An 11,996-nucleotide genomic window follows, 5' to 3' on the forward strand; every position below is an offset into this window, starting at 1 on the left:
CTTAGAAGTACAGCCACCAGTTAGAGTTCCTAATCAGTATAAGGAAGGAGTTGTTAGGAGAGGGGGTGGGTATCTAGTCCAAATGAAGATTTCCATTTGAGTTTTTGAAGTAGTGAAACTAACCCAGCCTTTACAGGCCCCAGAAATCTGGGAACCTTAGCTTTCAAAGTACTGTACCAGTCTTTAACAGTTTTCCTGGACGTGTGAATTGATGCCTCCTTCTTCTGTAACATGCAGGAGTATTCTGTTTGTCTTCATTGAGTGTTAAAAAATAATCATGCCTATTTCAAGGAAAAAATCTACAGAACTAAGATGCAGAAGATAAGCACTAGATTTAATCATATTCCTTTGTCTGTCTGTTTGGTTTAACCTTTCATCTAAAAGATGCACCTTTTTTCTTGTGCTAACTCTAAGATTTTAGCTACAGTTTCGAGAATCTTGAGTGTAGTCTCTTTATGTTTTTTTCCTTTTTTTGTTTCCCCCACACCCTAGATTCATTTAAAAACTGAACTTCTAAAGGGCAAGTATATAGTGTAGTTTAATAAAAAGCAAACCTTTTCATGAACAATATATATTACATAATAAGAAGCGTTCCTTTACTTTTCAGTACTATAGTGAATAGCTTTTTACAGTAGAATCTCACTTAGAGGGTGTCTTAAAGCTTAACACAAAGTGCTTATGCAGCATGTTATAAAACAGTTCTATTAAGGTACATTTGGATCTTTGGATGTGTGGTTTGCTTAAAGTACACTGCATTAGTAAGTTGGCAGCTTGCTTTCTTTAAAAACATCAAAAGTTTTAAAAGGTTTATTTCAGGGCATGTGTTAGTGTTTTGTGTGTGGTTCTTTGTTCCTGTTCTAAACTGTTATTAACCACTGAAGTGAACCTTCTCCCGGGTTTGGCCTTTTGGTATTCACAGTGTATTCAAAACCTAATTACAGATTAGTCTATATTTGAGACTTTTAGAGCAAGTATCAGAAGACCCAAAAAGAAAATGAGAGTAGCAGTATCATTTCATGTAGAGATAAAAAGACCCAAAACATGAATGGGTGTCAAGTCAGCTGAAGAAAAGAAAAAAGAGAAGGAACTTCATTCACTGAGACGGTTTATGAGTTGGGGATTATGGGAATATTCATGACTCAATCAAGAAGCACAGTGAATTGATGTTTGAAATAGCTCATCTTTTAAGTAAACATTGGATAAATGGAAAGTAGACTCAGTATTCACTACATGTAGAAATAGCTATTTCTGTATAACAGAAATAGCAGTTTGTTAATCCCTTCCTGAGTTGGTTTAATTTACCAAGTAAATCACAAATTTTATTCTTTATTTGTGAATATTTAATTCAAATATTTAATGGAAATATGAGTTTGCTTTATAATTAGTCATGCTGATCCATACACATATTTCTGAGACAAAGCAATTTCAAATGGTGAAATAGTTACAATAATATTTTTGAAATTTGAAAGCACTGTGATACTGAAGCATTAATTTGAAGGGTCAGAAAGTAGGAAGTTTTTGTTGCCAACATTCAGCTTCATTGTTTATGGATAACTTGGTTTTCTGTGCAGCCAGATGGCACAGTTAGTATACAGACATTCTTGGAAACTTGTATCAAAATTTAAAATGAATGAATTTATGAGAAATAATTCTGCTTATTATTTGTAATGTAGCTTCCTTGAAAAGCAAGAAATCAGAATGTAGTTTCTAAAGCTGCAAGTGAATATGTATACATAGCCAGCATCTTTCAGCCTTGATAATAAGATGCAACCATTAAGGTGAAGGGATTTTTTTTCCCACTTGTGTTTTTGGACCCAAGTATCCTGTTCTGTGTTGCTTGTCTGGTTCAGGTGTGAGCCACCAGCTTTCCTTGACTTTCATTATCTATGTGTATCTTGCCTCCTGTTCCCAGGCTTGCTCTAGCTCTTCTGATCCTGTCTTCCTCCCTCTTGATCACTAGTGTAGTATTCATGAAGCCGGCTAAGTTAGTTTTTCCCTTTGAAAACCACAGCCCTTATTTCCTGTGCCATATTTTGGGCAACTTTGTTTATCATTGAATGACTGTACACAGTGATCAGGCCTTGTTCTAGACACTGAAGATGCTGAGCATTTTTGGACCCATTTTGTACTCCTATATTGTTCTCCAAGGGCTTCTCCAAGTGTGCGTCAATTTAGTCTCCTCAAGAGGGCATCATTTTCATCAGAATATGATAGCATATTATGTACTGTCTGGTCATCCTTAGGCATAGACCACTTAGGAGGTGTCAGTAACTATTTTGCTCCCTGATTTTTACTGAAATGCGTCTTTTTTTCTTTTTCTTTTTCTTTTTTTTTTTTTGAGACGGAGTCTCACTATGTCGCCGGGCTGGAGTGCAGTGACACAATCTTAGCTCACTGCAACCTCCACCTCCCGGGTTCAAGCGATTCTCCCTGAAATGCGTCTTATTTTAAGTCAAAGGTAATACTTAAAAAAGACCAAATAGACTTAAAATAACAGCATTTACTTTGTCACTATGACTTTACTTTGTTATTATGAGTTAACACATGGTAGCAGACTGGGTGTAGTAGCTCACGCCCTGTAATTCCAGCAGTTTGTGAAACCGAGTGGGGAGGATTGCTTGAAGCCAAGATTTCGAGACCAGCCTGGGCAACATAGTGAGACCCCCATCTTGACAAAAAAAATTTTTTAAAAATTAGCCAGGTGTGGTGCTGCATGCCTGTGGTCCCAGCTACTTGGGAGGCTGAAGTGGGAGAATCGCTTGAGCCTGGAGGTTGAGGCTATAGTGAGCCATGTTTGCATCACTGCACTCCTGGGTGACAGTGCAAGACTCTGCGTCAAACAAACATGGTAGCAGATGCAGTGTGTGTTTCTTAATCAGAGAAGTGTAGGCAAGGCTAACTCTCCAGGCTTTAATGTCCTCATATTTAGCATTGATACCTGCAAGGTTGTATGAGAACCAAATGAAACGCCAAATTTGGAAATACATAGTAGATACATCATAGCAGAGTAAGCCAGGAATGCTTCTCAAAGATAGGATATCATCTGTGTCCTCATATCACTTTATGAAGTGCATTGTAAAAGTGAAAGAACAAAGAAATAAATGTTTTTTAGTTAATGTTTAAAGGATACATTTATCATAATTGCTCTTTTAACACTCTCCTCCAGTCTCCCCTCCGTTCACACCTCCTGCCCCTGTTACTTCTGGTAACTTAGTTAAGTGTCCTTTGTTATTCCTGTGGTTTCAAGGCATGGTAGTACTGTGTCCTGATATTCTAATCGTAAATATTTAAGGGAAATGCAGCATTTTTTCATTTTGTGGTTTTCATATTAAAGTACATTAAATAGTCTTTTTGCTTTTATTTAGGAAAAAAACTGCTTACCTGTTAATTTTAGAAAAATCTGATTTTCATTTAGACCTTACAAAGTGAGACACCTGCATCAGAGTGGCTCTTGGTATCTTTCAATCCAATTGGATCTTGCTCTGAGTAGTCTCTTGTAGGGAGTGAGGCTACTGTACCACCTCACTGCAGTAGTCCGTCCAGCTTAGGATGGGGGTCACCGGTAGGGCAAAAGGATGGGTAGACCTGGCCATGCACTGCCTTATTGTACTCAAATCGTGTATCAAATGGAGTTGGATTTCTTCTCTTCATACAGTACAGTATTCCCAAGTAGAAATATTTCTCAATGAAATGTGGAGAGAAGCACCTGTTTGAGATTCCCATGTGTTGTGTGATTTAAGTTAGATGATTATTTTTAAGACCACATTCATTTCCAGGATTCTAGGTAACAATTTAGAAAATGTCTTTCTCCTAACCTCCCTACTTTTTAAAAATCCTTCAACTGATGAACTGATGTGAAACTTTCTTACATTCACTGAAAAAAAAATAGGTTAAGCTGTTTCTAAGCAACTAGATGAATTAATTTTAAAACTAAGAATGTGGCCTTATTTTGGGAAAGCAAGAAAATTTACTGGTTTGTCTGCTGTTTAAAAAATGGAAGTCAGCCTACCAAAAAATTGAGACTCAACTTCTAAGAGATGGGTTAGGATTTTTTAAGTTTCTCTAGTTTAATTTTATATATATAAGGGGTTAATGCTGCCTTCATAATAATTATTATCATATTTTCTCAATACATAGCTTGATTAAAACAATTGGACTTCCCCCCCATCCCACACACACACAGATTTTATATCAGTCTGAATCTAATGCCTAGAATAAGAAGTGCTTCTGCCAGGCATAGTGGCACTCACCTGTAGTCTCAGCTACTCAGGAAGCTGAGACAGCAGGATCAATTGAGCCCAGGAGTCTGAGTCTAGCCTAGGCAACATAGCGAGACCTAGAAGTTTTAAATTACTGGAAAAATAATATGAAAAGAATAAATTACTGGAAAAAGAATATGAAAATGTTATGTTCTTTATATCCAACCGTGGTAGGCTTTTTTGAATTCCTGCAATGCTAATAAGAATTCATAAAAAGGACAATTCTTCATTTTCTTGGGTACTCATCACTAATGCTGCCTCGCTAGTAAAAAGGAATACTTATATCTTCAATTGCAGATTATTTACTTTTAAATATAAAAGATATAAATGTCAGATATTAAATGCATCTTACATGGTTTTCCTACATAGAGAAAGTAGAATGCTTGCCAGTTTTGCTTCTAGGTCACTCACTTTGAACCAGCCAACCCACCTTAATTGATCATTTCCACTAATATGTTAAATTACATTAAAAGGACAAAAATATTTATCATGCTTACTATAACCTATGTTTTAAAATAGGAGGCCAGGCACAGTGGCTCACACCTGTAATCCCAGGACTTTGGGAGGCCAAGGCAGGAGGATCACTTGAGCCCAGGTGTTCAGGACCAGCCTGGGCAACAAAGTGAGATCCTATCTCCACAAAAAAATTAAAAATAAAAGCTTAGCCAGGCGTGGTGGCACATGCCTGTGGTCTTAGCTACGTGGGAGGCCAAGGCGGGAGGATCACTTGAGCTCAGGAGGTTGAGGCTGCAGTAAGCCCTGTTAACGCCACTGCACTCCAATCTGGGCGACAGAGTAGGACCCCCATCTCAGAATATAAAATAAAATAGGAGGTGCATGTGAAGTAGTATAGATCATGACTTTTCCACTTTTAATAGGGGATTGGCATGTACTGTGAGTAGTCCACATTTGTGGAGGAAATCTACATTTCAGAGAGTATATATTTCATTTGGGAGTCTATAAACATGAAAACCTAAAATAAATAATGTAAATCTACCTCTAGTGGCTCTGGTATTTTTAAACTTATTTATAGCTGGCAAAGTACTTTTTTGTATGTGTTTTTTACAGCATCATTGCACTTCTCATGTTTGTTGCAAGCATCTCCCACAGCTTCCTTTGTCTTTTAATTTTATGACATATAAATAAAAGTATACATTTCAATATGGCCATATTGATTGATTTTTTCCTTTGTAACTCTTATTACTTTATATTTAAAAAGTCATTTCCCAGTCTAAGGCCACCTCTATTTTCTCATAGTTTTCTAAAATGGTTTCATTGTTTTATATTTTCCTATGATCCAGACATTAGTAACTGTGGGTTCTTAATTAGGCTTCAGAGAATCTGAGAATTCCTTAAAATTCTCTACGTAATTGTACTTAATACATGCTTTTTTCCATGTTAAGAGTCCAGAGTTGTTATTAGATCCTCAAAGGGGTCAAGTCAGTCTCTCCTCCCACTTCCAAAAAATGTCTGAGACGTACTGCTATAATCCATCTGGACTTTATTTGGGTAAAAGGTGGTATGGTGAGACTCATATTTTTCTTTTTCCCACAAATAGTTAAGTATACCAACCATTTAGTAAATAATTATCTCCTGATTTGTGATACCTTTGAAAAATGAATGTTTTTGTTTATCTCCACAGAGAAAGTTAGAGAAATTCAAGAAAAACTTGATGCTTTCATTGAAGCTCTTCATCAGGAGAAATAAATTATATTAAGTGAGTAAAAATTCTCTAACTGTATTGGTGCTGACTAAATACAAAATTACACTTTTCTTAATAGTTTATATCATTCTGCTTCACTTACATCCTGCTTGTCACTTGTGCTGTAATTTCAATGGCATGAATCTCTGAAACTAGCTTCCGAATTTCATTTGTATAATGTTGCTTTAAATAACTTGATTGCCTTCTGGCTGAACTAAAAACATCCTCTAGAACTCATTTTGAATAGAACAAAGGTGAACACAGAGCTAAGATATTGTATAATATTGCAGGTGACTCATTTTCTAGGTGTAAAGAATTGAGCTGTAGTTGACATTACTTTATTCCTCTTGCCTATAGTCTATCAATAATGATGTGTATGTTAAATATTTAACTTACAAAGTTTTCTGTTTGACTTAATTAAAATTTTAATAGTTGTTCTTAATCCTTCTCTCTTTTGTTTAAAAACATTTAGATAAGTGTTTTTCCTACTTAATTTATATAGCCTTAGAATTTAGTACTCCTCAAATTTACTTTCTTGTCTGATTCTGCTTTCTGGCATTAGAGGTATGTTCCTAATAAAATACATATTTAAGGACTTTTTCTTAGTAGCCTAATCAATTAATTGTTGCTGAAGAATTTTAATCAGTAAGTCACTTGCTTGAGAGGAGACCTCGCTCTGTCACCCAGGCTGGAGTGCAGTGGTGCAATCACTGTTCACTGCAGCCTCAACCTCCTGGGCTCAAGCAGTCCGCCCACATCAGCCTCTCAAGGAACTGGGGCCACAGGCTCATGCCACCATGCCCAGCTAATTTCTTTAATTTTTTGTAGAGATGGGGTTTCACCCTGTTGTCCAGGCTGGCATTTGCTTTTATAAGAGAAGTTGAGGAAAGAAAAATGCTGTAGTTAAGTTTTATCACTTCAAATATTTTGTCACTTTTGTCTGTGAGCCTTACCCTACAGACAGCCTGCAGCAGGCTCAGAACTAGAAAGAGTAGAAGTGTAAAAGGTTCCCTCCCTAGCTACACTCGGTTCAGGTCAGTTCAGAAAAGGCTCTTAAACCAAACTACCTACTTTTGTGTCAGGAAAATGTATTTGAGAAAGCAGGGTGGAAAGGGAAGTACAACTTCCATGGTACATCATTCGGAACAGTGTGCCAGCAAAGGAGGAGAGAAACAAGACCTAGAAAACTTGAAAATAAAGCTTTGTAACTTTATTTCATTTGTTTCTTTAGTAAGTTAAGACAGGCCAGTGCGGTGGCTCACTCCTGTCATCCCAGCACTTAGGGAGACCGAGGTGGGCAGATCACTTGAGGTCAGGAGTTGGAGACCAGCCTGACCAACATGGTGAAACCCCGTCTCTAATAAAAATACAAAAATTTCCCAGGCGTGCTGGCACATGCCTGTAATCCCAGCTACTTGGGAGCCTGAGTCAGGAGAATCACTTGAACCTGGAAGGCAGTGGTTGCAGTAAGCAGAAATCATGCCATTGCATTCCAGCCTGGGTGACAGAGCGAGACTCTTGTCTCAAAAAAAAAGTTAAGACAGATATATGGAAATATACAAAAATGCATAATCATCTTTAACACAAGCTAAACATAATTTTTGTGTTTTATAAGTGTCCATGTTGATAAATGTTTTCTACATCTTTTGTGTATGAATATTTTATTTTAAAACCATTAAGTGTTACAGTATCACCCTAATAATGATAGTTGCCATGAATACTTACTATTAGAAATAAACATCTTTAGTACCTTCTTAATCTGCCCTTTAGCACCAGAGCTTACATGATAGTTTTCTTTACCGATCTGTATGTGCTTTGCGGGGAAGAAGTGATGAAAGCCCCAGAAGCCACATTAAAAATACAAGCTGTATTTCTGTTTTTTTAACAAAATGAGGAAGCTGAAAGCCATCCAGTGTTTTACATAATGGTGTCTCTCCCCTCAGCTGATCAGTGTGACATCCAGAGTTGCTGTTGCTGCTACCTGTCTAGTCTCTAAGACCCTTTTCAACCCTTGTGACTTAAGACTGTGAACTTTTACAGAGTATCTTGTGATCTGGACAGATGATCTGTTTTGTACCCTGCAGATGCATTTAAAAGAATAAATCTGGCAGAATAGTAACCTTGCTTCATTCTGACCATTTTATAAAAGTTACCAAGGACCCTAAAGAATACTTTCTCAAGTATAGTTTTAACACATAGGATTCCTAATTAATTGTTATTCTGATATTTGCTGAAGATGTTTATATGCTATACAGTCATACACAGATTCTTCAATTAATTTTAGTATATGCTTTTAACTTATGTTTGATAAAAAACTTATGCCAATATTGTTAGGTAGGTGATAGACTATTTAAGTTTAGTAAAACTAGCAAAGGTAAGCAGTTAGGCTTCAACATTGTTATGATCATGCAGTAATAAACTTTGTTTAGAAATTTTGCATTTATCTCCCCTGACCTCAGTTTGTTAAATGGGTTTATTTTTACAGAATCGTACTCATAATCAGCTCTGCATACATCTGAAGAACAAAAACATCAATGTCTTTTGTCCACCTCTTTTTCTTCTGCTGTTCCACCTTTCTAAACATACAATAAAGTCATGGGATAAAAATAATTGATGTGTGTTACGGGCGCTTTAACCATCAGCTGCCTTTCGAATGGAAGAACAGTGGTAATGGATTAACATCCTATTTTGTTGTACTAACGTGACAAATCAGAATAATATAATTGGTATGGCCATAAGGTTCAGTCCTTGAAGATAAGAAACTTGTTCCTGTTTGTTGTCTTATTTGTGGTGGCACTAGTTTAATGGATTAACTGAGGTTGCTCAATGTCAGTTTCTTTTCCAGAAATACAATGCTAGGTGTTTTGAAATAAAACTTCTACAGCAATTTTTTAAAGTTATCAATTGTATATAAAATCACAGTAGCCTGCTAAATCATTGTGTGTGTCTGTAGTATTCTATTCCCAGAAACTATTTGACCATGATAATTCAGTTTATATTCACCACATGAAAGAAAAGTGGGTAACAGAAGAATCCCTAAAACAGGTTAATTTGGATTGTAACAATTCAGTGTACATTCAGTGAAAGAAATTTCAACCCTTCATAGCCAGCAAAGAAATTTGCCTTGGAAGCTAAGTCAGTACCAGCTTACCTATTTGATTCAGTTGCTGTTTTCTCACTCTCTATATCCATTTGAAATTGATTTATTTTAGATGTTGTATACTTACGTTAGGCTTTCTGTTAATAGTGTTTTTTTTCCTGTTGACAGAGCTACTGGATTATGACACAGGATGAGGAAGATTAAGGATAATCAATTGACTAATTTCATTTAGAATATTATCAAACATTTCAACTAGGCATCAGAAAAAGGCTTTCTTTCATAAGACTATTTTGAATAGAAATTATTTCAACAATTAAAGTAATGTTGACCATCCCCCTCTTAGCTGAATAAAGAAAAATTTAGTTTAATTTATTGCAATTTAATTACAATATTACCTTCACAACATTTTCATGTGTTTTAAATAAGTATTTTTTAATTGGCTAAAGGACATTCAAGCAAAGAAATGCTTTCTTTACTTAAAATGTCTATCTCATTTGCTGCCTTTTCACTAAGCCTTTACTTTGTTAATAAAAGTGTCCATTGTGTGATGTTTTTTATTTTACAGTTTGCTAAATCTTATTTTCTTGGAATTGCTTTTTGGTAACAGCCCCATTGCTACTCCCCATTTTATTGTTTTACATCAATGCATGCTTCGTTGTGATCCCTCAAGATGTAACACTTGGTATGCTCAGTTGAGGATATGAAAAAATACTTCTGAAACCAGGAATTCAGTGTATGTTTGTTTTATACTGTTTGATAAGAAAAGTAGGTCCAGCTTTAAGCAGCACAGATGCGCTGGTAGATGCATAGTCAGGAACTTTTTTTATTTCTTTTAGGTCTAGGGACAGGAGTAAATAGAAAGGGAGGAGAGCGCTATTATGTTCTATACACAGATTAGGAGATGACCTTACTGGGTACACCCCTCTAACCAGTGCTTACAGATTAATGCATGTTAATGAATATTTCTGCAGTTGTAAAGCATAACAATTACAACTACACATCTATTTCTAAAGAATAAAACAGGACCATATTTATTTACTTCTGTCAACTATAGAGAGGAAGAAATACCTTCAGCTGTATTTCCACAGATTTCTCCCAAGGAAAAGGCTAATATTAGTCACTACTGTTATCACATCCGTTTGTGTAAGTTTTAAAAAGAGGTGGAGGGAGATCTTCATTTCTTTGAGGAGATCAGTATTGTAACGTATGTGAATAGATGATAACAATATTACTAAAAGTCCCACATGAGAGTCCTGACGCCCTCCCCATGTCCCACAGTAATGTGGCTTCTTTCATGGGTTTTTTTTTCTTCTTTTTAGCTGATCTCATCCTAAGCATGCTTTATTTTTCCTTGAAAGCTAGGTATTTATCAACTGCAGATGTTATTGAAAGAAAATAAAATTCAGTCTCCAGTAAACCCTGTGTCTTGTGTCTGTAGTTCAAAAGTCAGAAATGATTCAAATTTAAACAAAAAGATATTAAATATACAGAAGTTAAATTCAAACTAGCCACAGAATCATTTGTTTTTATGTCAGAATTTGCAAAGAGTGGAGTGGACAAAGCTCTGTATGGAAGACTGAACAACTGTAAATGGATGATATCCAAATTTAATTTGGCTAGGACTTCAATTTTAAAAATCAGTGTACCTAGGCAGTGCACAGCACGAAATAAGTGGCCCTTGCAGCTTCCCCGTTTAACCCACTGTGCTATAGTTGCGGGTGGAACAATCAGCCTTTCTAGTAGTTTATGATATTGCCCTCTTTGTATTCCCATTGTCCACAGTTTTTTCCTGGCAGACTTCTTTCCGCAAATTATTCAGCCTCCAAATGCAAATGAATGGTATAAAAATAAGTAGGGAACATGGCAGAGAGTGGTGCTTCCCAGCCTCACAATGTGAGAATTTGACATAGGATGAGAGTCAGAGTCTAGGTTTAAAAGATAAAATCTTTAGTTAATAATTTTGTATTTATTTATTCTAGATGTATGTATCTGAGGAAAGAAATCTGGTATTTTTGCTTTCCAATAAAGGGGATCAAAGTAATGGTTTTTCTCTCAGTTCTCTACGCTGGTCTATGTTCTAGCTCTAGCAGGATGGAAATGTGCTTTAAAATACGCTTACCTTTTGAATGATCATGGCTATATGTTGTTGAAATATTTAAAACTTACCTGTTTTCTCTTGTGCACTGTGAATGAACTTTGTATTATTTTTTTAAAACCTTCACATTACATGTAGATATTATTGCAACTTATATTTTGCCTGTGCTTGATCAAAGGTCATTTGTGTAGATGAGTAATTAAAAAATATTTAAATCACATTATAATTCTATTATTGGAGAGCATCTTTTAAATTTTTTTCTGTTTTAACGAGGGAAAGAGAAACCTGTGTACCTAGGGTCATTATTTGACCCCACAGTATAACCAGATTCATGGTCTCACAAGCTCTTAGTGTGGCTTTTCTCTGAACGCTTGGATTTCACACGCCTTGCATTTCACAGTTGTACTCCATGGTCAACCGGTGTTTTTTTTCACATCGTGGTACTTGTCAAAACATTTTGTTATTTTCCTTGGTAAAATATATAAAAGGTTTTCTAATTTCACTTTGCTGCCAAGGCTGTCATTTTCATTAATGCTGCTAACATGTTCATATGAGGCTTACTAAAAAGTTATAACTAAGCCTTAGAACTGGAAGAGACTTTAATTTCATCTACCATCTGATTATAAACTCCTGTTACTCACTTTGTTATTCCTCCAGAACTTTGCTCATAAATGATACCTACTAACTATTTCTTGATCATTGGATATGTCAAGTTAGGTAGAGTATAGGTGTGCCTTCTTAATTCCTTCAGAAGATGCAGAGGCAAGAACATGTTTCAATCGTGTTAGCACTGGTTTTCTTTATCAGTGCTAACAGACTTAGTGTGAGGCCCCATACTTT

The 11,996-nt window shown here is 35.9% G+C and overlaps 1 protein-coding gene across 4 annotated transcripts in view; it reads left to right on the forward strand.

The window, feature by feature from the left end:
- OPA1 (OPA1 mitochondrial dynamin like GTPase) overlaps window positions 1-8,895 on the forward strand; it is a 101,978-nt gene extending 93,083 nt beyond the window's left edge. For 3 of the 4 annotated variants that reach the window (XM_024244046.3, XM_024244044.3, XM_024244047.3), the window contains 2 exons: window positions 5,902-5,976; window positions 8,447-8,571. In XM_024244046.3, coding sequence (XP_024099814.2) covers window positions 5,902-5,966 — 65 coding nt within the window. In that variant the 3' untranslated portion in view covers window positions 5,967-5,976; window positions 8,447-8,571. 4 annotated transcript variants of the gene reach the window in all.
- Window positions 8,896-11,996: the final 3,101 nt, after the last annotated feature.

This window comes from Pongo abelii, chromosome 2 (assembly GCF_028885655.2).
Source record: "Pongo abelii isolate AG06213 chromosome 2, NHGRI_mPonAbe1-v2.0_pri, whole genome shotgun sequence".
In the NCBI taxonomy this organism is placed as follows: Eukaryota; Metazoa; Chordata; class Mammalia; order Primates; family Hominidae; genus Pongo; species Pongo abelii.